Source organism: Siphateles boraxobius, unplaced genomic scaffold (genome assembly GCF_051911475.1).
Source record: "Siphateles boraxobius isolate OS27281-9 unplaced genomic scaffold, OSU_SipBor_1 56, whole genome shotgun sequence".
In the NCBI taxonomy this organism is placed as follows: Eukaryota; Metazoa; Chordata; class Actinopteri; order Cypriniformes; family Leuciscidae; genus Siphateles; species Siphateles boraxobius.
In genome coordinates, this window is record NW_027509182.1 from 9210087 (window position 1) to 9237984 (window position 27898).

A 27898-nucleotide genomic window follows, 5' to 3' on the forward strand; every position below is an offset into this window, starting at 1 on the left:
GGAAAGTGTTGCTGTTATTTTACAGAATGAGTATGCAGGTTGAGCTCCTGTCTCAGGGGTGACAACAGAAGGAGTGTGTGTGTTAGTGTATGCATGTGTGTATATAGTGGAGCGTGTGTGTGTGCAAAGAGACATCTGTGTTAATGGGGTGCAGGTGGAACAACTGCTGGTCAGAGTCGGCAGGAGATGCCGAATTTGCAGATGGTTTGAATAAAACAGACAGGAAAAATTGCAACAGAAAATACTTTTAATGTACGCCTCCATATTTTTGAAGCCCTAAAGAACATCATCATCACACACGCAAGGACACACACACTGACTCTGTAATCCTTCTTCGCACATGCTGCAAATTCAAATGAAAACAATGGCGGCAGATCAAAGAGGTTTCTCAAGAAGGGAGGGGAAAGTGAAGACAGGGAATGAACGCCTGAACATTTCAGCTGCAAGCTGAGAGAAAAATATGATCTATAGGTGGAACTTGAATGCAAGAACCCATTTACACCTGTAAAGCTGGAAAACATTGCAATCTCATTTCCTCTGTGGGAGCTGGATGAATCTGCATTACAGTAATCATGGGAAATACAATAACAGTTAATTTAACATGTTTCAATTGCTCTTCAGATTCAGTGAATATTCTCTTGAAAGCAGTTGCAAATTATACCTAAGATGAATGCAGACAGTTCAGACAAAAATGAGCTTAGCATTTACTAACCCTCATTCAGTTCAATTTTGGCTAGTTTTGATAGGTTACAAGACACACAAGAACTCATGGCATTCATTTCATATACAGTATGAGAACTATTCTGAAAACTTTTTAAATTTTGTCATGTTCCTCTCACACAAGATTTAGAATATAGTCTTTTGAGTCATACAGACTACTTTTTTGTGCTTTTATGGTGCCTTTTTGTCCTTTTGACCTGATGACTGAGTTTTATTTGATCAACATTTTGCTTCACGATTCTGCAAAAATATTTTTCCAAATTTTTGTGTTCCAAAAGTAAGTCTTGGAATTTTTCATGTTGAATTTGGAATGAAAAAAACAATGACACAATTTTCCTTTTTGAGTGAACTAGTTGTCAAACTACATAAAGCAAACAAACGATAAAAAAATAAATAAATAAAAAAATGGGCTATGTTATCGAAGCAATGGCAGTAGTGGGTAGTTTTCTCTCAACATGCCGATAAATAAAAGACTGGAAACCCCACCAATAAAATTCATATAGGCTCATTAAAAGCAAAATTATGTTTTTGGTTTACAAAGAAAAACTTTCTGTGAGACTATGAAACCAACTTGAACTGAAATGCCATGAAGTCTTGATTCATTTCCATCTCTGAAACAGAAGTTAGTAGCAGTCCTTTGTGAAGAGGGAAAGGAGAAAGACCAAACGCCAGCACAACAGCAGACAGCAAGAAGATGACAAAACATTTCATGCACAGTTCAACACCACAGCCTTGATTTCAGTTGGGGCCCTGCTTTAATATCAAATCCATGTTTTATCTATAATCTCTCTACTCTCTCTCTCTCTCTCTCTCTCTCTCTCTCTCTCTCTCTCTCTCTCTCTCTCTCTCTCTCTCTCTCTCTCTCTCTCTCTCTCTCTCTCTCCATCCTTTCCTATTTTTGACAAGTACAGTACATTGCCAAATAGTACATAAAATACAAGGCAGTGTAAGCTGTCTTAAATTCTTCACAAGTCCTCAAATACATAAATACAAATACATAAGAGCAGAACAGAAATGTCCAGAGACTCTGGGAAAGTCTTTCGTACAATGCACACATACATTTTCTCACCGTCTACCATAGTGTAATCTGACTGATAAGAGGTCCTTAATTAGGATTCTCTACTACTGTTGGCTTAAATTAATGGGTTGAAGACATTGACAAACAGATAATTTCTACACAAGGAAATAAGTGAAAATGATTTTTCAGCAAAATGCATCCACCTTACAAAATTATACAACATTCTGATGCACTCTCTATCTCCCACAGTGATGGTCCACAGTGTTATGGTTCAAATTCCTGGTTTCCCTCTGACACCCTTTCTCTCCTTCCTAAGACTCATAGAAGTACAACTGCTGTGGTTAGCAACAAGGCCATATCCTTTTCTTCAGTGACATTTGGAGATGTAAATAAATGATTTAAAGAATGCAATTTTGTGCTAAGAATGTGGCTAAGCAACCTACAAATCTTGGTCTACCTTAACAGAACATTGGTTTCCTCTCCGTGCAAAACATTTATAGGGGACAATCTATTGAAAACAAGCAAGTTTTGTGTTACCATGAAGTTTTTACAGACATATTCCTTTTTTTAAGAAGCGTGATACTGTCATGTTGGTGTAAACCGAAAAAGTTTGTTTATATAGTGGTAGAGCTTGGCTTGTCTGACTGCTTTAGCTCTGATTGGTTGTTTGGGGGATTTAGTAATGGATAAGTGATAACAGACTGACCTCAGTTAAAGAGGAAAACATTTGACTTATTACATTGAAAATATCAGCAGGGCTATATAACTTAAAATTAAAGTGAAACAAATTTGAAAAGAACAAACAACACAAAAATCAAACTAGGGAACAGAGTCATGACAATGTCCAATATCTAACTTGCGTTGTTTGGATCTATCAACACACCAGGGGGTTAAGTTGAAATTTGAAAAATTGAAAGTCCTCAAGACACATAAACCCCTTTCATTCATCCTCTCAACTTTACACCAGTCTGAACAGTCAGCATAACGCTTGTTGGACGTTATTATAGTAGCATCAGGCAGCTTTCAAGTGTTTAAGATTTCAAATTAATTTAGTTTTTGAGGCATTTCAAATCTTGCTGTAGTTTTTCAGGGCCATGTCGTTGCATGGTCCAGACACTCCTTCTTTATTAGGAATAGTAATCGTGTTCTGCAGCTCATATCTCCAAAAACAAATATGCAGGTGAACCCATGCATTTTCCAGAAGGATCACTTGCCACAACACAATACCAGTTTCTCTGAGCAAAGAGGTTATCTTGCTTTATGTAGGACTCAAAATGGTACAAATCCTTGACTCAGGAACCTTCATCTCATTGGAGAAAACTATTAAAATGAATAGCAGGTTGGTTATTTCCGATGAGAAGGCTGCCTTTCTATGCATTTAGCTTTATAAACAGTCTGTAAGCTGAATGCAGTGTGGGCTGCCCTTGAATCCACCTCAGTGCAGCAGCCAGAGATAAAACAGCAATGTCAGGGACACTGATCATTACACCGGGAGGTGAAAATAGCATTTGGTATCACCACCTGAAATGGCATCATTGCCTCCTGGCACCACGTTTATAATGCTTCCCTATAAGCATCTGGGCCAATTAAAAGTTTTATAGTCTCATGAACAGCAGGCTACATTGTAATGGAGACCAGAAGGCACAAAGGGATTCAGCCGAGCCCATGTTGATTAAAAACTGTGTATCTATGCAATACATGACTCCTAATTATGGTTTCTAAATCAAAGCTATCATGTGTAAGAGTAATCTATATCTGGAATGCCTCCTTCTCTATAGCCACGGTTGGTACCATAGCCAGAGTTGGTCATGTTTTGGGATGGCTTGTATGGACCCGTGCCATTCGAGGGAAAGATGGTGTGTATAATGTAATCCTCTCGCACTGGTTTGGGTTGAAGGGTCTGCCTTGTTACCATTGGTGTCATCTGAAATCCAGGACCTCTGATCTCTAAGATAGTATTGTCTTTCTTTGTGCCTGACTCAATGTAGTCATCATAGTGTTTGCTCTTGCGAGAGCCACTATGGCTGTAATGGTCTCGTGATTTGAGGCGCCCTGCACGGTGCCCATACCAGCAGAAAATGGCAATAATAAGAGCAAGGGAAACTATTGCCGTTGCACCTCCAATAATTCCTGCAAGTGGCAGAGAAGTCATTTGACCAGAGCTCTCTTCTTCACCTTGTTCCTCATCAGGCAGGCCCGGATCAGTTGTTTCTGTTCTGGCACAAACTGGAACCTCATTTGATTCTGTGTCCCCCCCAGGCAAACTACTTCTGCTTCCACTGTTAGACACTAGAGGCACCATGCAAATGATGTAGCTGGAAGCAGGCTGCAAGGAAGTGAGAAGGTACTCCCGCCGGTCACCCCTAACCAAAGTTTCTGTGATGGACCCCGTGGCAGAGCTGGTTCCCAGGCGAAGCCAGCTTAATCGAAAGGAAGAAGATGTTTGCGCTACACTCCAAGTAACACGGATGCTGTCATGGGATAGGGGTTTCACATTCAGGGCTAGGTTCTTGCCCACACCACTGCTGCTTAATGTGTAGTCCAACCCTGTTTCTGGAAGCCCCAGGCCTGGTCGCTTGGACCTGAGAGTAAACAGGGACCCTTGAGGGGGAGAAAGAGTGGTAGAAATGACTCCACTCACCCTGTTACCACCAACGCCAACACCTGTACCTACTCCTCCACCACCTGCAGCAGCTAACTCACATTCATCCATCTGATTTGTGAGGTCTCTAAGCGCCATGTCTCGGACTCGCTCTGGTGTCTGGCAGATAAAGCCTCTCACGGTAATTGTGTTCCCCTTTGCCTCCAGCCAGTCATGCAGCCAGCGCAAGTTGCACCCACAGTGCCATGGGTTTCCTCGCACAAGCAGCTGCCCCAGGTTGTCCAAGTCCCTGAACAATCCTCTGGGAAGGGTAGTCAGATTGTTCCCAGAAAGATCTAGGCGTTGTAGTCTGCGCATTCCATCAAGTGAGCCCCGAGGCATGTGTATAAGGTTATTGTCCTGAAGGGAGAGTCTCTGCAGATGGGCACTGGGTAAGTTAAGTGGGGGTGTTTGAAGTGAATTGCGGACCAGGGAGAGTTCTGTTAAGTTTGCCAGACGTGAGAAGGTATCATCAGCTATACGTTGATTAGCTAAAAGATTACCGTCCAAGACCAGGCGGCGTAAAGAGGACAAACCTCGGAAGGCATGTGTGGGAATAGTAGATATTCGGTTGTCATCTAAACGGAGTTCTTCAAGTGAGGCAGGAAGACCAGATGGGATGCTGGATAGGTGGTTTCTGGAAAGGAAGAGGAGACGTAATCTAGGGTTGTCCGCAAAGGCCTGGTCCTCAATACTCACTGTAGAAACCGAGTTGTCGTCCAAATGCAACTTTTCAAGGAGCGGAAGTCTAGCAAGTGCAGCCCTTTGCAACACTCTAATGTTGTTGTCTTGGAGGTGGAGCTCTCTTAACGAAGGTGGCAAATTCAAGGGAAAGTCATCGAGCTCGTTATCATAGAGATATATAACACGCACGGTAGTGTGATGCTCCAAGGACCTTGGAAGCCCTGCATTGTCAATGTGATTGTTCTGAAGATAAAGGACAGTTGCAGATGGTGGTAGAGGTGGGATTGCGCTCAATCCGCGGTCGTTGCAGTAAATAAAGTCCTCATCACAGCGACACACAGAAGGGCACACTATGTCACCTTCACCATCCAATCCCAGTGAAGAAGCTGCAGTCATCTCCAATAGCTCAGCCAATAGTGTGAAGCACAGCAGCAGAAAGAAGAGCAAGTCTCGAAGCTCCCCTATACCTTCAGGAGCCATCATGCAACCTGCAAGCTCTCCTCGCCTCCCCTTGCCTTTTCTAGCACAATTCAACCAATATAATGGTTCTTTACAGAAGATGATTCAGAAGTCCATTTGAACTTTGGACTTGTGGCGTGTTTTCTTTCACCCTGGAAAAGATTAAAGAGAGAGAGAAAGAAACACACACTAGTTAGCAAGTTAATGCCTTGCATAGATTTTTATAATGTTCCAATAAAAGTCAGAGAAAGGCTAACATCATATACATGGTAGCACATGTTAATTGAATCATGTCTAATTGCTTTTTCATGCTGACTTTTTAAGTCATTTTAGTGCTTGAACTGCTGGCCTCATTTACTGATGCACTAATCATCAAGTATTAAAATGTTTTGAGTGAGAAAGACTTACATGTCTTCCTCTTCAAAAAAAGTGAATTTATGAAAAGAGTTGTGACTAAAAGTTGCAATGCAACTAACTTAACTACATTTAGTTAAGCAAGTTTTCAAAATAATCTATCTTTTCCAGTAGCAAGCTACTTCCAACCATGTAGCAGTGTACCATGTGTTTTTATATCACATAGTGTTGTACAATATTGGATTTGTGGATTTGTTCATTTTAGAACTCAAACTTTTCCCTTAAAGAAGCAGTGTTTGGAATCTATTTTAAAACAACATCTTAAACAACAAGTTACAAGCTTCAAGCTCATATTGTAAAAACATTCAGATAAGCTACTATTTTGACAACTACACTACAAAAATAATAGGGAGTCTATTTAGTTGACCATCCAATTATAATGTACACAATAATCAGATTAGTCATCCATTCCTTATCAAAGAGGATTTTTAATGAATAAATCCCTATTAGGCTAACATCATTAAACTTGTGAAAACTAAATAACACATGAATGACCAAAAAAAAAAATAATATATATATTATTATTTTTATATATATTATATATCAGTGGAAATCATCGGGTTGGTGAGATATCTTTTTAAATATTTTGTCTGATTTAATTGTACAGCAGTATATACAGTCATGTCTGGCAGCTGATAAAAATATTATTCACTAGTGAATAAAAGTATTCACTATCATTAGGATATATAAAAAGGTAAAGGTACTCTTTAATAAGCATTTTGGAGATCACAGATTTCTTTGCAAACTATTTATATTAAACTCAGGACACAAACTATGGAGTTATCTATTCAACAAATATATGGCTATTCAACCAAACTATGAGGCTTGATATAAAAGGATGTATTACAACCTTTCTCTATCAGTCACATTGAAATAAAATGGCTGATCATTTAGAGATAATCATCATGTGTACCTCTTTTTGTAAAGTTTGGCATTGTGTTCACCAGAAATAGGCCAATTAGTCATTATGGGCAACATCCCCAAAATATACTATATCTCCTAAACGATTAAACATATCTTACATCTTTAGATGACCTTTTTATCATGAGTATCTCTAGATAGCGAATACCAAATTTTGTGCAAATTGGACAAACTAGGACAAGTTTGAAAAGTAGGATTTTCAAAAACAGAAGAAGAAGAAAAAAACCTCAAGGTGGAAGGACATTTATTTGAGTACAAATGGATAAGCACATGTTCCATGCAAGTATAACCAATGACCTAAGAGAAGACTCACTTTTTGGACATAAAAATAATAATTGGAAAAACGCTACAAATACTGTACAATAGGGTAAAAATGGAGCTACGGTTTAGTGTAAAAGCAGTGCCTGTTTGCACCCAAATATGTTGTGTTTTAAACAATAATCTGGTCAAATGAGACTTCTGACCAATATTGAGACTACTGGGACCAATACACTGGACACAGTACAGAGATGAAGGATCAAGAGAGAGACTGATATGCAGAGAAAGTCGGAGGGCTTAGTAAACATGTGTTTTGACTGTCTGGATTAAGCAGGAATTTTAGTTTACAAGGTTCACAATCTTTTACGATCAACCTCACCTGGCAGCAGAGACAATCCACAGTCTTCACATGTGTATTTTTCTAGAGCAGGGATTCCACCTGGGGGCTTTAGTTGGGGAACGTTATTTTTAATCATTACTGTTTGGTGGTGTTTTGTATGTGCAACTATACTTACATTTTCTTGGGAAAATGCAAACATTTATTTTTAAAACAATAATGGTAACAGGCCTCTCTCGGGGGGGGCTCTCTCATTTTTTTCAAACCAGTTTCATTGGTTTTTATTTTAAATCTTACCCAGATACAATAGTGCTATTTTCTGATTGGCTATTGTGTAGTTCGACGAACAACACCAGAGGCGACAAGCTTGATTCCTGCCGGTTCCACAGTTAGAGCGGTGCGGCCAGAGTTTTTGGCGCTGCGGCATATTAAATATATTACAAATAGTCTTTCAGTGTGAGAAATACAATGTGTGGCAGGAGACCGTGACAAAAGACCGAAACGAGTGACTGTCATGCTCAATGCGTGACACTTGAGAGCCCTGTGGTAACACTTTATTTTGATGGTATCTTTTGAACATTCTGTTGACTATAAGTAACTTTGCAACTACATGTCAACTAACTTTCATTACAGTATCAGTAGACTCTCTGCTTAATATCCGATAACTCTTTATTGTGATGCTCCTCCAACAGACATTCTACTGACTATAAGTAACTTTGCAACTACATGTCAACTTATTCTAACCTTAACCCAACCAGTCTACGAATACTCTACCAACACTCTACTGAGAGTTAGTAGACATGTAGGGGCAACATTACTTATAGTCAACAGAATGTGTTAAAGGGACTATCAAAATAAAGTGAAACCACAATAATTTATTATTTTGCTAAAAGTTGATAGATGTTACTTTAAATTTCAGGTGATAGATACATCAGATAAATAATTTAATCATAATATCAGCCCCGGTTGTAGAGTACTCATGTTTTTCCATTAAACCTTGCATATAAGCCTACGCCAAAGTGCGTGTGGTGACATTTCTGCAAAATTATATTTTGTTGCTTCTTGCACGTTTCGCAACACTTTTTAAAGTAAAATGTCCAGTCAGTAGTGATAAATGCTCATTTAATTTTCTCCAAAACGTCTCAGGTTACGACTGTAACCTATGTTCCCTGAGAACAGGGAACGAGACAATACGTCAACGACGCTATGGGGAACGCCTCAGGCGTGACAGGTGTCTGAAATCACTATCAAATCACGTCAATCATATTGACCGGCGACAGCCCGTGAATCATTAGCGTGAATGATTAACGTGCGACCTGGAAGTATAAAAGGGCGCCTTGCAAACATGACAAATCACCTTATCGTCTGAAGGGACTGTACGGTAGGCAAGCACCGCGGCATGGCAGGGAGACGTATTGTCTCGTTCCCTGTTCTCAGGGAACATAGGTTACAGTCGTAACCTGAGACGTTCCCTTTCGAAGGGAACTCAACAATACGTCAACGACGCTATGGGGAACGATATACCAACGCCGCCATGCTAAGGGGAGTGCATGCCAAGTGGCAGTGACAACTGTCAGAACCAGCAACTTCAAATGAAACGCTAGAACCACTCACCCTCAGGTCACACTGGGCTGTCAGTGACAGCATTCCCTACGGTCATAGCCCAAGCTACAGCCTCACAGAAAAACCTTCATAAACATGGTTAAATGAAAGGTCTACCTGGGCCGGCTCCGGGCCTGGAACCTCAGCTTCCAATTAGAAGGGGTCCCTTCTAGGGAATGTGGCTAGGGAACCCAAGGGAACCCCAGCCAGTCACTATTCAGGGGAACGTACTCACCCCGAAATGCCACCAGGACGGCCTGACCTGGCGCCAGTACATAGACACTTCGTCAGGCCAAATCCTGTCTGTCTGAAGACAGAGCCTCTGGACAAATGCCTTAAGTAAGGCATCCAACCCGAGGGACTGCGAAGCTGGCAGTGAACCACTCGGCCCGGATCTCAGAGACGGGATATCCCGGAGAGTATGACTCAGCATAGTGCTTTCCGACCCTTGCTAGCGAGGGGAGTTTCTCTACTCGATCCACGGATCAACCCAGTGTCTGTGTTTCAAAACACTGAGGAGGCCTGTGAAGGCCTAAGGGCTGATCTAACTGGGAGGCCTCACGAGAGGCCTACGACCGTCTGACCAGACTCAGGAAGCCGCATGCTCATAGAGACCCTCGTGAGGGGAGCACAAGGTCTGCCTGGTAGGCAAACCAGGCTGTAGGCAGAAAAGGTTCCGGGAGGGAACCTTTAGCAGAGAATGAACACTTTAGCGAGCCAGGGCGCAAGCTCGCCTTCAGCAGCTGCCTATTAAGGCTAGCTGAAACTGATAGCAAGAGACCACTAGCTTCATAAACCCAGCACCACTAGGGAGCGTTACAGGGAGGCCCGGAGAGGCCTACTACCTGATCCTTTAGGGAGGCACGTGAGGCCTACTACCTGATAACCACAGTACGTGGGAACTCACCTTCAGGGAGGCCCGGTGAGGCCTGCTACCCTACGACCACAGTATGTGGGGAGCTCACCTTCAGGGAGGCCTGGAGAGGCCTACTACCTGGTAACCACAAACTGTGGGAACTCACCTTCAGGGAGGCCTGGTGAGGCCTACTACCTGACTGTTCTCAATCAAGGAGGCCTGGAGGAGCCTACTACCTGATAACCCCAGTATGTGAGATGCTCACCTTCAGAGAGGCCAAGAGAGGCCTACTACCTGATAACCACAGTACGTGGGAACTCCTCCTTCAGGGAGGCCCGGTGAGGCCTGCTACCTTACAACCACAGTATGTGGGGAGCTCACCTTCAGGGAGGCCTGGTGAGGCCTACTACCTGGTCACCACTATCTGTGGGAACTCACCTTCAGGGAGGCCTGGTGAGGCCTACTACCTGACCGTTCTCATTCAAGGAGGCCTGGAGGAGCCTACTACCTGATAATCACAGCATGTGGGGAACTCACCTTCAGGGAGGCCTGGTGAGGCCTACTACCTGACAGCCAAAATATTTGGGAGCCCACATCCAGGGAGGCCCAGAGCGGCCTGCTACCTGACAGCCACAATATTTGGGAGCTCACATTCAGGGAGGCCCAGAGAGGCCTACTACCTGATGTTCATTAGCCAACGTAAGTGGGAATTCGCCTTCAGGGCGGCCGGGTGAGGCCTACTACCCGATAACCATCTTAAGTGGGAATTCACCTTCAGGGAGGCCTGAGTGGCCTACTACCTGATAACCACTGGTCGCTTTGAGCCCTGAGTCCGGGTGAAAGTATAAGGTGGCCTGCTAAGGCCAGCCAGCTGGGGACTCGCCTATCAGGGAGGCCTGGTCGGGCCTACTAGCTAATAGCAAGTCATATTCTGCCATAAAGTACACTGTTGGAAACCATACTACACAGCATAATTCACTAATGGGCTTCCAGTAGCGCTATAAGGTATGTCCCACAATGTTGGGACTCACCTCCGAGGAGGCCTGTTTAAGGCCTACTACCCATCAGTGAGTCAACTGCCCGAACCACCAAGGCCAACCACGTAAAGTGAGCTGGCCTACAGTGCCCTCTGGGGGGCTGTCCAATCAAGGAGGCCTGCTGAGGCCTACTACCTAATGGCGCAGCCTTCGTTGGCAGAAAAACTGTTTACACAGCGCCTACAGCATCCTGGTGCCTAATCACATTGCCCATGGCAGTGTACTCCGCAAGAAAGCTAGCACCCTTAAAACAAGGGGAGTACAACATACGCCACTCTGCCTCAACGGAGGCCCCAGTTAGCCAGGGGCCTACCATCTATGCATGGGCGTCAGCTCAGGGCAATGCTCTGGCTTCAGGGGAGCGTACTTCGACCAAAGAAGAAGTGAAGCTTACTTCATACTCGACCCGAGCCATAGTGGTGCGAGGTGGGATAAAACAGAACTGGGAGTGAAGTGCTCAGACCTACCCTGTATCACAGGGGAATACTCACACCTCACCCTGAGGTTACCAGGGTGCGGGCCTGCCAGCGGCTCTAGGGGTGACAGAAATGTATCTGTGCCCAACCTAGGGGAGTGGGGCTTGAATGAAAGCCAACCACCTACAACCTAGCGCTCGAGCAGTAGCTCAGCGAGGTGAGTGAAGCCTAAACTGGCGGCCTAAATCCGTAGGCCAGTTCTGCATGGCAGGGTCGGGCAGGAAACCCAGTCTTCTTCGTGAAGCGAAAGACGGCCTAACCCTGCTCAATAAAGACATATATACCACGGAGGCCTGTTTGAGGCCTACCATGTCCTTACAAACCATCCTCAGCACCACGCTGCATTACTCTAGTCACCCCAGAATGCAGAGAAGGGGGCGGGCCTTGGCCTAACGACTCCCACGGGAGGAGGCTGTTTATACAGGGATGCTAGAAACCAACATTCACACAGTGAAGGGTCAGAGGAAGAAATGCTAAAATTTTTAGGAGAGCGCCTCTATTATCCCTGGCACAGCCTAGGCCAGCTACAGAGGCGGCCCTGGTAAGGGCCAGCCTGCAAGCATAGATCTATCTGAGGGCTCGGAGGAGCCACAGCCTTACTAAAGAATATAGTCTGTATTATTCCATACAAAGGGCTGCAGAATCGCTCAGCCTAATGAAAACCCAAACAGAGCTCAAGGGGCGACATACTCAGGAAGAAGTCAAACGGACCTGTGGGCCGGACATAAGATCTATCTGAAGCTCTAGCGTCAGTCAACACTCTAAGTAAAACAATTTAAAGAGAGAGACCAACCACTCTACCCTGAGGTGGCTAGCACCCCGAAGGCTAACACAGTTACCGTTCTGGCCACCTAACGGGGAACTTCAGGGCCCTGATAATCCAATAAAGTTCTCTTACCTTATTACCTTGACATGACCCCATGACTCTATACAGGGAACGAGGTCTGTAGAGAGATACATTTCGGAATTTTTATTCACAAAAATTTACTCTTGAAAAGACCAGACAGCTCACCTGCGGCGTGCGGAGTGAAGACTCGCCAGATAGTTCTTTATGAACCTGGGGTCCCCCACTTTACATGCCTGAAAGAGGCGTTTCTACTAACCAAGCCTAGGCGGGCCATTGGAACATCGTTCTTATCATAGGCCCAGCGCCAGGCCTGATGTAATGAACGTCTGGGGAGTCAGAAGAGAGGAGAGGGCTGGATTCTCTTTTTAATGAAGCCCTCCGGGGAGATTATCCATCAGCGACGCTGTATGCGCTTGTGCTGGATAACCTCCCTCAGATCCCTCTTCTAGCGGGAGTCACGCCTTTCCTGCGCCCTGTTCCTCCACAGAGGGGGCGCACGAGAGGCGACACTGGCTCTCTGGCCCTGTCTACGGTCCTCAGATCGTGAAGGGCCAGGCCCTCCCGCCTGCCTGGGCGTGGAACCGGATCTCAGCGGTATGTAGGTTTTTTCCTAAAAGCAGCTGAGCGTGCCTTCGCCTCCCTGAACTTCCCAAGCCCCGCCTCCACGGCGGGGCCAAAGAGTTCAGAGGGCGAAACCGACGAATCGAGGAGAAAGGCCTTCTCTTTCTCCTCAACGTCGGCCAGGTTTAACCAAAGCTGTCTCTCCGTGGCCACCATCGCCGCCATCGACCGACTGATCGTGGCAGCAGTTTGTTTGGTGGCCCGGAGCGCAAGAGCCGTGGTTCGGCGCGGCTCAGTAACTGCCTTAGGGGACAACCCTGCCCCCTGGTCGAGATCCTGCAGCAGGTCGGCCCGGTATGCCTGCAGCACCGCCATGGTGTGCAGGGAAGCACCAGCCTGAACTGCTGCCGTGTATGCTCTGCCATTCAAACGCGCTGTTGTCTTTAGCGGTTTGGATGGCAGAGTTGGAGCTCTCAGTGTCGACGCCTGCCCAGACACGAGATAGTTTGCAAACGACTCGTCAAATGGGCGGCATCGACACATACCCATGCTCTGCGATCCCATCAACATCAGCGAAATTAACCCGCTGATGTCAGTGAATACGGGCAGAGCATGGGCTCTTCCATGCCCTCTCGATCTCCGTGTGAAGATCGGGAAGGAATGGAAGGCTCACCTGAGCTGGTGGTGTATGGCCGGGGAGAAACCGATCGCCGAGCCTACAGCGAGCGGTCTCTCCTCTAGCGCGTCGCCATGGCAGCTACAGCCTGTTGGCGGCGCGCTCCACAACATCCACCAGACCTGCATACACGGGGCAGGGTGGCTGAGAGGGTTCAGGATCTACCTGATTATAAACCTCCTCAGCCATCTCCTGCTCGTCCTGAAGAGCAGCAACTGCAGGAAACCGTCGGTGAAAAATCCTCGTCATCGACCTGCAGTTCGCCCTCGTCAGCCGTCGAATCATCTGAGAGGTTTACAGCACTCTCAAGATGATCGACGAGCTCTATCTGGAAGCCCATGATGCAAGTCGCCGCTCTGCCTCGGCACGAGCGGGACCATGAGAACCAGACGTTGAACCCCCTTCACTCGAGAAGAGGGCCAGACGAGAGCGAGCGTTTTAAGAGAAAAACGCTCACAGTTCACACAGAGGATTCCCTCGAGAATCTCCCGTGCGCGCTCTTCTCCCAGGCAAGAAAAGCACACTCGTGTGCTGTACATTTAATTTTCTTACCGTTTCATTGAATAGCGTTTTCAAACAGACAGTCCCTGAAGACGATGAGATGGTTTGTCATGTTTGCAAGGCGCCCTTTTATACTTCCAGGTCGCACGTTAATCATTCACGCTAATGATTCACGGGCTGTCGCCGGTCAATATGATTGACGTGATTTGATAGTGATTTCAGACACCTGTCACGCCTGAGGCGTTCCCCATAGCGTCGTTGACGTATTGTTGAGTTCCCTTCGAAAGGGAACTGATGAACGTGAATCTTGCAACATTTTATTATGTCGGTTGTCGTACGTATCACAGCAGTTTGGAAATTAAATGTGGTGCTAAAAGTTTAATGCTCTATCACCTCTGAACCTACCGTACCGCCCACATACTGTAGTGCTGCAAGGATGATGTATTTTTTTAGGCCAAAGCCCAAATGTTAATTAGCATTTTAACACTTCCAATTCCATTGTCTCAAATCAATGGGTTTAAAAAAAAAAAAAAATTAAGTTAAATGCTTAAAATAAGGTCTCAGGTGAATACAAGCTGAAGATATTTTCACATTTTATTCCACGACAAAAATGCGACATTAGTGATGAGACCATAGTCTACCTAAATAGGAGTATAATAGTATACTTAAAGGTGCAATGTGTAAAAATTTTGAGTATCTATATTAACAGAAATGCAATATGACATCCATAACTATGTGTTCAGTGGTGTATAAAGAACTTACTTAATAAACCGTAATGTTTTTATTACCTTAGAATGAGGCATTTATATCTACATAGGCGCGGGAATCCCCTTCTATGAAGGTCGACATATTGTGACGTCATGTTGCTACCGTAGCCGACAGCGAACAAACATCGTTATAGAGCGCGTTTCGTCACTACCTTGAAAGAGAAGCCGCAGAAAGCTAGAAGCTAGCCATAAACACCGTGAGTAATGACTTTTCCCTTGTCAGTGGTGTAAAATATGTAGTTGGATTGTTTCAAGTAACTTAATTCTTCTCCCTCGCTGTGTTATGGCTTTGCTATGTGGGGATAAATGTGCTGGTTACGTTCGTGAGACAGCTGATTAGTACTCTTGTCATTGACCGTAAAACAGTTACAGGAATCACCAACCCGTCGATCTTGGAAGCATTTTAAGTCGATCGAGTTTCTAGGGTTGCCACCTTCAATACAAAAAAATAAGGGACGCCTGACACAGCAGGGGCCAAAGCCCTCGGGGCCACAGGCCCGACGGTATGCCAATGGGTGGTATATCATAACTCAAAACATATTTTCAGGAAAGTAATAAGATCAGTACCAATGGCCATTATAATAAGCTATCTGCTATTGAAATCAGTGTGAATAGATGCAATCACTCTCTTTCACAAACAACGTTAACAAAGTGACAATGAGACCACAAAAAAATTGCCTTTCGTCGGAGATGTATGTGAGATGTTAACCATACTTCATTAACTTATTAAATTAACAGATCCATAACTTATTCACTATAAATTAAAAAAATGCGTTGATACTCAAACAAATACTAAATTTGATTGGAAAAAAATATATAGTGCAGGTACTTTAGAAAAGGAACTTGAACATCAAAAATATCAGTAGACCAGAAGTAGTACTGTGCAGTATTGGACTATGTTGAGCCTACTTTTTTTTAAAGTGTACTTCTTGTCACTCCGCACAGCAGTAGCTGTTTGTCTTTCAAACATGTAACACCATCCAAACAGTGATACCACACTAAATAAACTATAATCTACAAACATTTCTAAATTTAATTATAACACTATTTTTATTATTGGTAAGAAAATCTATTTATGTATTTATTTATTTATGTATTCAGACCTATTGTTAATTCTATAGTATTAAAGGATGAAATTCTCTAGATTTGTTAAGCATAAGTTATTTTCTTCACACATGCACATTTTTATTATTAAATATGTATTAAATATATCTCTCTCTTATTTCTTATTTAAAACATGCATGTGTCCGACTGTAGCCTACCTTAACCATAATAAACAAATCATAATATATGGATATAATTCATTTACATTGCAACATTATTTCTTAATAAATGGACATAGGCAGCATATGAAAACGTAATCAATCAGAACATTATTGAGATGATTAAAAACTGTCATTACACTATCTGATTCGGGAGATGCTTGAGGTATGAAGAACTGTGAGACGGTGCTTTGATTTCTCTGAGGCGATCTCTCTTGCTATCAACTCTCTGCCAAAAGACCCGCCCTCCTCTGAGTCTGATTGGCCCTGAACCTGATGGTATTATACAAACCAATCAAACCAACAATGGCAGCGAGTATTACCCAATCAATGGTAGAATAGGACGAGTCTCCACAGAATGCGGGTGGAATGATTTGCATGGGATTTCCAACTCGGAAATACGGGACAAACCGCGTCCCGTATTGATTCAAAACGGGACGCGCTGTTTATTTCACAAATACGGGACGATTCCGTATTTTAAGGGACGGGTGGCAACCCTACGAGTTTCCAAAATCAGAGAAAAAAAAGCCTATTGTGTGTAGTAAATGCTGCTAGGGGATGCGGAGGCGCGCGCGCTGTTACTATCACGTTATTTTTGCCGCACGCACCTTTGGGCTCATGCGGACGCGTCGAGTTTAAACAAGGCTTTACGCTTTAACCAGCTCAGCCACAGTAACAGCTCATATTAGCCAGCTAAACTTTTACTACCCTGTTAGAAAAAATATATAGTTGCATAGTTTCATGTGGTTCTTCTCCCTCGCTGTATTATGGGTTTGCTATGTGGGGAGAAATGTGCTGGTTACGTTCGTGAGACAATCAACTAATTACTATTATTATATTACGTATTAAGACCCTTGATCCTCACCTGACTATGGCTTTGTAAACTTTATCCATGATGTGGTTTATAATGGACTGTGGTACAGAAACTTGGCTTACTCTGGCTATTCTCTACCGTCTCAGACGACGATGTTTGTCCCGTTTTAGCCACCGTAGCTTCTTCGAAAGGGAGGGGTGAGCGGTGGGCTGAGCCCTTAGTGTAAACTCGCAACCGAACCGCTAGATGTCGCTAAAAGTCACACTGCGCCTTTAAAGTGCAAAAATAGTATATAAATAGTAAACTATAACTATGATGTTATGCTCACTTAAAGAAAACTTTCAAGTATACTTGAAGAATAAAACTTCTAAACTTTTAGTATACTGAGAGTACACTTCAAGTATTTGTCAGTATACCTATAAATTAACTTTTAGTATAGTTGCAGTACAAACAAAAAACTTCAAGTAGTAAACAAGTTGTGTACTCAAAGTTTACTACTGTTACACAAAGTATACTTAAAAGTATACTTTTATACACTAAAAAGTGGGCCAATTTAGTCCCAAGTAGTATTGAAAAAGTAATCTTACAAGTATACTTTTATTACATTGCTATTAGTATACTTACTACATAAAGTATTAATAAAAAATACTTGAACTTGACTAAAGTACTTAATCAAATTAACTTTAAGAATGCTTATTTTTTTGTAAGTGCTGCTAAGCCTTGCCAGCCCAGTCCTGCTGCCAGCGTTTTCCCCTAAGGCGTAGTTTTTGTTTTATTTTTTATTATAAAAAAGCATTGCTCCCTGCATCTGAGATCTCGACTTGTCTTTTCACTCAAAGCCCTGACGATTTTAGCTTGCTTCTACAAGTCATTGAGCTCTTTTATTGTGACTCTTGTTTCACAGGACTCGTATCCGTGTGCTCCGCATCACAAGTGTACCAGGTAAGCTACAGAGCAACCTTGTTATATGAGAAAATCCAAAAATACAGAGCTGGTTATGTGATGTGAACGTGAAAAAATGTATTATTAATGTTAAAGTGTTTAAAGGTCATAACAACCCTGCTGAAAAATCCTGCATAAACCAGCATGAATTCCATGTTGGCCCAGGCTGGTTTACGCTGGTTTATGCTGGTGTGAGCTGGTATAGTGCTGGTGGACAGGCATAGTAACACTGTTCACAAGCAAAACTGAGTTTGTGTAGCTGGTCCACCAGCACAAACACATCCCTTATGCTGGTGACCAGCAATGCTATATTTTATAGCATTGTCTTTCGTGAACCGTATGAAAATTTGTCTTAATCTACCCCCCTGTAATCATAATTTGTGTGTAAAGGAATAAAAGTTGTTGGTGTTTTACTGCCACTAGAGTTCATTTCAGCTGGAAACTGCAGTGAATTATATGTATAAATACATTTTTGTTGTTTTTGTTTTGCAAAATCTAGGCAGAGGCATGTTTTTCCAATGTTGATTATGTGTGTGCCAGACATGGACACCACTGTCCCCACCACAGCTTATAAACCAGATTGACTGTAATTGGTCCATCCACACTGCTGGTGTCATTGTATGTATGTGTGCACACACTGTATGCCTGTATGTGGATGTTTTTATCTGTATATGGCATATGTATATATGCATGCCATCATCAGTGTGTATGTGAGATGTTCAGGTGCGTGTGTGGAGGCGAGTAAGGAGTGTGGCATAGTCACAAGGGGAATTGTAAAAATGGGGCTGTCCAGACAGACAGTCGCCTCGGGGTGTCTTGCTCTCTCTCCTTTCCAATATTCCTTCCAGTGGGAGGGCAGGACAAGACTATATCAATTTACATCCAGGGACTCTGGGACGGACCAGAGGAACATCTGAATGACTGCATGTGCATCGCTTCAGTGCTTCATCTACCAAACTCACAGTGAAATCAAATTATTTTGGCTCATCCCTTCTGCCACTTGGTAGCTCGTAGTAAAACTGTATTTTATTGGAAAAGAACAATACACTAATCTGGTCATATTCTTGAGGCTAGTTGTCACAAGAGCAATACTATACTTATAAGGTTTTTGTCACATGTCCATTTGTATATAAATGCTTGTTTGTTCTAGCTGTGGTTATGTACAGCCCATTGTTTTCAAAAACCTAGCTCCAAAGACTATCAGTGCTAACGGGAAGATGTGATAGTCTTTTCTTCTATTGTGACATATATCTGAGTTAAACGTATTCTCGAACAAGAAAAAAAGATTGATCGCTGCAAAAAAGAGGGGAAGTTATTTGTGCACGGATAAATCATTTATAATAAATACTGTAATGTCACATACAAAATGAATGGTGAGTTTATACAAAAATAGTAAATGTCACAATTTGTAGGTCACTGTTTCCCAAAATAATGGCTTTATATTTTTTTGCATTTTCGTTAATTGTTTTGTATCTTTTAGTTATTAATATTTTGCTGAAAAGGGATTAAATAGCTTATAGATTTTAAATACATTAGATAGTTAGACATATTCAAACAAAGCTATCCTTCTCAAAGTATTGTCAAAAAACAGCAGGTTCCTGTTGTATTAATTTAGCCCATAGATACATGTGGTCAATGAAATCTTTTGCATCTTTGCTAAATTGTTTTGACTAATTTAGAATATTTGCTTCCCCCTCTGTTTGCTTTATATCACAGCATGCTACAAGCCACACGGCTCTACAAACTGTGGATGCGTTCTCAGAGTTTTGAGCAAACCTGCTGATTGTAATGATTAATGAAGGTAAGAAAAATAAAGGTAAGTTTATCTTTTATTTGCTTTAAACTGAAAACTTTCTCAACAGGTCACTTCAAACTCCTATTAGCTATTTTTCTGTTATTATAAAAAAATACAAATAAAAATAATATATATATATATATATATATATATATATATATATATATATATATATATATATATATATATATAGTCTCCAATCTTGTCACATAAAAACTGGACCACTTTGCATACTGAAGAAGATGCGAATGGTTGTGGTCTTCAGACCATGACAGATCATGTGTATTTTTTAGAAGCATCCTTATGTTTCAATAGATCTAGAAGTTTGCATTTTGGCTTTTTGACAAATGGACTGCAAACACTGTTAAAACAAAAAATTCATTGCATCACGTGTCTACTGCAACGTCCCCTGTGGAAAGTCGTTACACGCCATTACAGATTATCTGTCAGGCTGTAAATATTTTTGGAACTGAAAATGTCAGATGCAGGAGAGAGGGGATTTTGATCGACGTTTACAAGTAACTGAGGAAACAGAGCGATTAAAGTTTGAATGAAAGCTGCGGAAAGGACAGGGGTGAGAGGCACTGTTAAGACACTGAGCTCTTGGATTGATGTTTTGGGATGAGTTGTCTCTTTATACCAGTCCCACTGTGGATTTCAAATAGCGCTAAAAGATTTGCCTAATCCATCCATCCATCAATTTACAGAGACAGGCAGTGTGCCAGTCAAATCTATTCATACACCTGCTCTCAATTTACTATCAATATATCAATATATTTTTACAATGGCCTGTTCAAGTTGTGAAGTAGAACACATTTCAAACTTTTCAGATCAGACACCTAATGCTGATTTCTCTATAGTGGCAAATAAAATATGCCAATATTCAATATTTTATCATTATAAAAACAAGCAATTTAAAAGGTACAATATGTAAGAATTTGGTATCAAAATATCCAAAAACCACTTGCATAGTGTTATATATCTATTTAAATTATGTTCTAACATTATCCTAAATGTTTCCAAGAATTTATAAATTGAGAGAAATTCACAATTTTAAATAGTGCCCATACCTTGTTGCCTGTCAGTGAAATAATATCCGCGTTATCCCTGGTTTCCGCTCGTACTGCCATAGTAAAAGTTGCAACAGATGTGGACAACTGTGTAATGTTTAGCGGCACCCTGTGGTTGTTTCGTTCAAACATTATGGATCATGGCAAGCAGACTTTGGGACAAAAAGAGAACTAAAATGAGGATCAATATCAGCGTGAGGTTTTCGAGATTTCGTGGGGCAAACTTCGACTTGACGAGATGCCGATCTTGCCTTTACTTTATTAGACAGGTGAGCAAATGTACATAAATCAAACCAATGTTATATAGGCTAGCTCAACATGATAAAATGTTAGAATTTGATCAGTATGCTATTCTAATGTTGATCTAGCTCAGAGTCTCATATAGTCAACAAACCAACACATAGAATAACATTATAACTTTCAACACACATTTAAATGCTGTTTAGTGTGATAGCGTAACGTAAGACCAAGTGAAACAGCGCTGCGTTACCTCACAAGTTTAATTCGCTGATATCGGTCTCTCATTAGCAATCGCGACCTGCTTCATACCACAGTCATGTTAAAAACATCAATGTATTCACTCATCCATAAACATTATTAGATCCATCAGCCTGACAGCAAGTTCCATGATTCTGTTTCTCACTGCGTCATCAACCTACGCCTATGTTATTGTAAGAGGTTAGCGACCCCTAGCGCCGAAAAAAATGACATATCGTAGCTTTAATACATTAATCAACAAAATTGCAATAAACAACTTTTCAGCTAAATAATGAGTTATTTATTTAGCTAGCTGCTGTACAGCCGAAATATACTCTGTTTGCCTCATGGAATATTTTTTCTGTTATCATTGTAAAGCTGCATTGAATCAACCTGTATTTCATAAAGCGCTATATAAGTAAAGGTGACTTGACTATAGGCTGTTTGCAGTACAGATATGTGTACAGTATACTGGCTATTTTACAAGGTGCTCTGAATGGGACTTATCCAATCTGAGTTCAGAATCCAGTTGTAACTATTGTAGAAGTGGCACTATGCACAACAGTTGGGTGCCGGAAGTAAAAACTCCATAGAGAAATGTATTTTTAACAATCACTTATAAGCCTTTGAAGACAGAACTAATGTGTGTTGTGAGGTTGTTAATAAATGGCATATGGTTTGGTTGAGCCATTCATCTACTTTATTTCACTTTTTTTTTATTATCATATTTAACAGCTAAATTTGTGGTGAAAAACTTCATTACCCATGATACCGTATAGAAAATTCCACCAATCAGAGACTCAAATTGTGCCAAAAAAGCTTGCCGGGAACATCCACTCCCATGAAGCAATGATCTGTTTTCAGATGCTTTTTTGCTTCAAAATTAAAGTTTTTAATATTGTAAATCACCTCTTAGCTGGTTGCTTTGGTTCATGCTTTATAAGTCTTTAAAAAATACTTATATATTTTTTTTATTCCTATGGGATTGTACTTTTTTAGTATTTTTTCACCTACTATGGAAGTTAATGGCTACCATCAGCTGTCTGGTTTCCAACATTCTTCAAAATATATTCTTTTGTGTTGAACAAAACAAAGAAACTCATACAGATTGGTGAGTAAATGATGATAAATTTCATTTGGGTGAACTATCCCTTTATAGTCTGTCTGTTTTCTAATATATTTTTTGTAAAAAGGGTCACTAGTGACCCGAGGTATGTAAAAGTGTAAGTATATATTTTTCTGGCCAACAATAATTGAATTTCTGATGATCAATAAGTGCAATTCCCCTTTATTCCTCATTGTGGCAATGTCGGATACACAATGTGATGTTTCAGGCATAAATCAAAAGTATACACAAGTATCATCAACACAACTTTAAATAGCTTTTTTTTTTTCAGATTTACTGCAGAGCAAGTACTGCACGCAATCAAATATCACTGTCACTTAATGGATCTGGTGAAAAACTGTCAGAGATCAAAATATTGATTTTGAAGGCATTTTAAATGACAGTTTTGAGAATAAGGTTGAGATCGAGAATATGATCCAGATGCTGAATGTACTGGGAATCGAGCTCTGACAATGGAAGTGATGATGATATAAAACATCTGCTCAAAATGGACCCTTCCAAAATCGAAAAGGTAACAACATATGCTTTATTTTATTCTTTTGTAATTGTTATTAAAAAATCAGGGGAGTTTTATACCATTGCGGTAGTTAGAGATCCATCAATGTTGGATTGGCGAAACATTTAAAACATATAAAGGTTAAAAAAAAAAAATCACAATTGCCAAGTGCATGTTTTGGCTTTCCAGCATTAATATTAATATATTAGGTTACTATAGAATAATTTTAGTTTTTTTCAAAGTCACAATTTGTTTTCCATATTTGACATATTATCCTAGGTTATGTTGAACTTCCCACTCCACGAAGACCGCAATATTGTTATTGTTTGTCACCGGTTGCAGTTCAGGCTTTTCTAACTTACAATGAAATAATGCATCTGTTAGAGGGCCAAAAATGAGCTTGTATTATGTTAGTAAAGTGGTGGCAATGTGTGCGTGTTTTATAGTAAAGCAGACACAATTAATTATATCTGGCGGTGGTCTCATGGTAACTTGTCTGCATTCAACCCGATGTGTATCTAAAGCCCTATTCGCACGGGATAAGTATTACCTGGTGACCTCTAGTCATTTGTAATAATTGCAGAGGTTGTCTGTGATCTTAATCCCGTGCGAATCGGCCGTGTCTGTAATTTGTAAAGTAAAAATTCCCCCCGCAAATGACCTACCATATTTGGCCGAACACCGAGGTCCTGCGATAATATTAGTCCCGTGCAAATAGGCATATCTGTGATTTGGCAGGGTCGTTTATAATCTATCTATCTTTCGCGAAGAATGGAAGCTGCGTTGGAGTGTTTTGATAGTATTTTGGGTGCTGGGTAATATCGCTATATACACCATACAACTATACAATTTGCAGAAAGAGAAAGCTGAAAACCATCAGAAGAGCAAAAAGAATGGTTAGATGGAAATTAATGACATGTATAGCAGTAAGGAACATTCTTCTGTTTATGATATATCATACAGCTCGACCTATAATAACAACAAGACATTTCCAAGCCTATTGACATCATATCCGGGAGATAAGTCAGTAAATTCGAGGAAAATCACAGGCTTCGCTTATCCCGTGCGAATGCGCCATAAGACATTTATATCTGGTGGTCTAATACATATTTATATCATGGATTTGAATTTTCGTTGGCCTAGTAAATTTTCTTTTTTGTTTTATGTAATTACATTACACAGTGCTCTGCCATCTGTAAGTTGCTTGATAGCTTTTGGTTTCATAGTTGTAGTAACGTCCAATCCGATCTCACGGCAATTCGTAAGAATTTTACAAGGTGGCTAATTCGTACGAATTCGTTTTTTTGATCAATTTGAATTTTGCTGAATCATACTTATTTTACGAGTTGCCAAATTCATATAAATTCGTACGAATGACCTACCCCTGACCCCGCCCCTAAACCTACCCATCACGTGGGTTTTGACAAATCATAAGAATTCGTACGAATAAGCTACTTTTTAATCACTCGTACGAATTCGTAAGAATTGGTTGTGAGATAGCGTTGCAACATCATGTATGTTGATATCCGACAAATACGTGAATGGGCCACTTCTTTTCTGGCCACAATTATTTGTTGTTGTATGTTAAAGAAGAAGCATGTATATTCTTTAACGATTTTCAACAGAAAACAGTAACAGCTTTCAAGTTTGGAACAACCCGAGTGAACTGACCTGGGCTACAGAGAAGCAGCACTGGACTGTTGCTCAGTGGTCCAAAGTACTTTTTTCGGATGAAAGCAAATTTTGCAAGTCATTCGGAAATCAAGGTGCCAGAGTCTGGAGGAAGACTGGGGAGAAGGAAATGCCAAAATGCCTGAAGTCCAGTGCTGCTTCTCTGTAGCCCAGGTCAGGCGCTTCTGCCGCTGTTTCTGGTTCAAAAGTGACACTTCAAAAGTGTGAATAATATCATATTTTTGTTTCTTGAGAGAACTACTGCTGTGGGAAAGGAGAAAGTATTTTAACACAGACGAAAATGACAGACTTCACCTTTAAAAAAGACATTGTGGTTCCAAACTCCTTATTTTCTCTGACACAATGTACACAAGCCACAAATCCTAACAAGACCTGAGGAAGAGGGAGAAAAAATGGTTTTCATATTCTCCTTGTGTCAGCAGTGTGCTGTCAGCGCAGCTACATTTTACTGACTATCAAACCTTCAGATCTCTATCTCTCCCCTTCCTGCCTCTCTTTGAGAGTGACGTTAAATAAGTACACATTCCAGATCCCTGTTGGATGCTAAAGGAGCCGTTCCACCATCAAAACCTGTTGCCATCGAATTCGTTTGGCTCAGTGTCTGTCCCAACAGAATCTCTGATTAAAAATAAATCCTGGAAGCATTAGCGCCGAAGCTGTGTTCGCCTCCACAACGAAATGGCAGGGGACTGAACAAAAAGGCCAGACAACCATGTGAGGAAAACTGGAGGAGAAAAGAATATTAAAATGTGAAAAACTGAATAAGAAATAAATCTTTTTCTTTTCTTTTCTTTTTTTGCACAAAGAGTATGCTTCACTTTATAAAGTAATTTGATCAAATGAAAAAAAAATTCTGCTTTAAAATATGAACTTTCTTCTTTTAATTTGTATTTGTGTAACACTGAAGACCATTTCTGGACACCCAGTTGAAAGGAAATCACAAAGGAATCTCTTTAATATCTCAGCTGTTTCTCATAGGTTCCCATGAGATTAAATAGAGATCATACAGACTTTTTTTCAAATCTGCTTTTCTCCTGAGATAAAGACTTTAAGGGTCTCACAGGAGAGTCAAAATGTGCTCAGATTTTCCTAGATTTACTCATTATGAACTCAAATATATTTCTCATCAAAATCTCCCAAAATTAAATGATCTGATCTATGCTATTTACCTTGATTTTACCCACTCTGTTCTCTTACTGTATGTACTTTAAGATATTGTTTATTTTTATTAAGTCCTGAGCAAAAAACAGAGCACCATCCGAGCAATAAAATTGTCATCTGAGCAAGCTTTTTATATTTTATTAAAGAGAAGTGCAACTTGAAAAATTTATAATCTCCTTATTTTTTAATAATCTCTCTATTTATTGACCATGTAGTGCCTATTAAAAATGACTAAAACAATATTACAACTGGAGCTATCAACATGTTACTAAAGACTTTGCATTAATAAAAACGCATCTTAAGTGTCATATGCAACAAAAGCTTCTAGCTTGTTGGCAGCAGTTCGAAATGTGTTATTTAAAAAATATGTTGTTAAATGCCTGCATATTATACGTGCGCTATTCTCTGCTCCGTCTTTTCATGTCAACCTTCTCTTTAATTTTAAGGCTTTATTATAGCTTCATAGCATGAAAGTGGATTTGGATAGACGGTATTTAACATTACAAAGTTGTTTATTGAATAATAATCGACACACATGCATGTTATGTCATATCTATTTGAAACAATGACTTTTGGTTGCTTTGTTGCTTCAAATCACTGTCAGTGTGAATGCTCTTTTACAATATAGTTTATCATTTTCACTTTGTAAGTTTTAACATTGCATTACAGATTTAAAATCATTCTAAGAGCTAAATAATACCGCCTTGACTTAAAACTGGGATCCAAGTAAACTTTACAGCAGTTTTACTACCTAGACTATGTTCAAAATAGAATAGGGCTGTGGGAAATATGTATTTCAGTATGTGAAATAATATGCTGTACTGTGTATGACCACATTTGCTATCTTAATCTTGTCACATTTTATCAAATGACCTCAATAAGTTACATGTTTAAATGCATCCAGTTTTAATCTCAGATATTTTTTTTTTTAAATGACAGTTTTGCCTTTTTATTCTGATTTTGTCTCTGTGCAGTCTGATCAAATATTTAAGAAAACTCTCTCGGCTGATATTGCTTTGGTGGTTCATCCATCACATTAAACATGGAAGGCCTACTCACACCTGGAACAAACTAGATACCTTTTGAAAGGCAACATTAAACAGTTCCTCAAGATTTGAGACCCTTTCATCTGCCACCTCAATAGCAATGTTATTCCTTAATGTGTTTTGTATTAATGTCACTGGATTGTATATTAACAGGCGGGGGATGGGGTGTTGGTTATAGTAAATGTTTTTTTTTTTTTCTATTTTATTGAGTTTATTTATTTCTGTGCATATAAGAAAATTTATCCTGGAACCTGTAATTATTTTAAGGCTATTTGATGTTTGAATAAAAAACCTATTTGACAAAAAAATAAAAAAAATAATAATAATGGAAGGTCTTGTCAAGAGCATTGCATTGTAAGATATGTAATCCATGTAGTGTGCTTATGTTATATAAGATTATTGAAGATATAATACATCATCAGCATTGCTGGATTATAGTATGAGCCAATGAGGTCTCCCAAATGAAGCTGAACACCAGGACCAACAGCACAAGCTGAACACCCTCCCTAGACCAAAGACATAAATGGTACAAATCATCTGGGTATATCATATGAACAAAAAATTGCGTGCTATGCACAGCATACTTACTGTATACCTTTTAAAAGAGGAGCTGTTATGCTTTTTCTCATTTTCTTTTGTGTATAATGTTGTTGTTTGAGCATGAAAAAGGTCTGCAAAGTTACAAAGCACAAAGTCACACCAAAAGGAAGTTATTCTCTATATCAGTGAACACTGTTTCTGAACTCCCTGAAACGCCTGGATTGTAGTATTGAGTCGTACTCCCTGAACATACACATCAAAATGTTCCTAATTTAAATAATTCCTGGCTAATGCATGTGCAAAAAAAAAGGGGGGGGGGGGGGGGGGGCGGTGGGGGGGGGGGGGGGCTGGGGGGATTCTGGGTTGGTTGAGTTGACTTAGTAGTATGTTGAAACTTAAGGTTATGGTAAGGGGTGTGACATTTCCCAAACACGCTTGAAGCGGTTGACCAATTACAACATACTGGTCCAGCGACCAATCAGAGCACATTGTGCTTTTCGGAAGCTTTGTTTCCAGGTGGACCGCTAAGGAACGCATTTTCGTTCAGCCAACAGTCTGAGGCTGAGACGACTGACAGACTGGGAAGAGATGTACTGCAACAATGTAAAATATGCGAAGAATAATAATGTGTTTTTTTAAGCAACATTCAGGCATGAAAACCTGTTCTAGTAGACACCCAAAACAAAATCAAGACTTTGAAAA

General features: G+C 40.8%; 1 protein-coding gene and 1 long non-coding RNA gene across 3 annotated transcripts in view; both read right to left on the reverse strand.

The window, feature by feature from the left end:
- Positions 1–229: 229 nt before the first annotated feature.
- flrt1a (fibronectin leucine rich transmembrane protein 1a) overlaps positions 230–27898 on the reverse strand; it is a 98661-nt gene continuing 70992 nt past the window's right edge. For both annotated transcript variants that reach the window (XM_077206646.1, XM_077206645.1), the window contains one exon: positions 230–5674. In XM_077206646.1, the coding sequence (XP_077062761.1) occupies positions 3471–5546 (2076 nt within the window). In that variant the 5' untranslated portion in view covers positions 5547–5674 and the 3' untranslated portion in view covers positions 230–3470. The remainder of the gene's footprint in view (positions 5675–27898) is intronic.
- LOC143714858 (uncharacterized) lies at positions 13590–14051 on the reverse strand. The gene is made up of 2 exons (XR_013195637.1): positions 13761–14051; positions 13590–13722 (listed from the first exon to the last, which is right to left on the reverse strand). It is a non-coding gene; the product is annotated as an uncharacterized LOC143714858 (long non-coding RNA).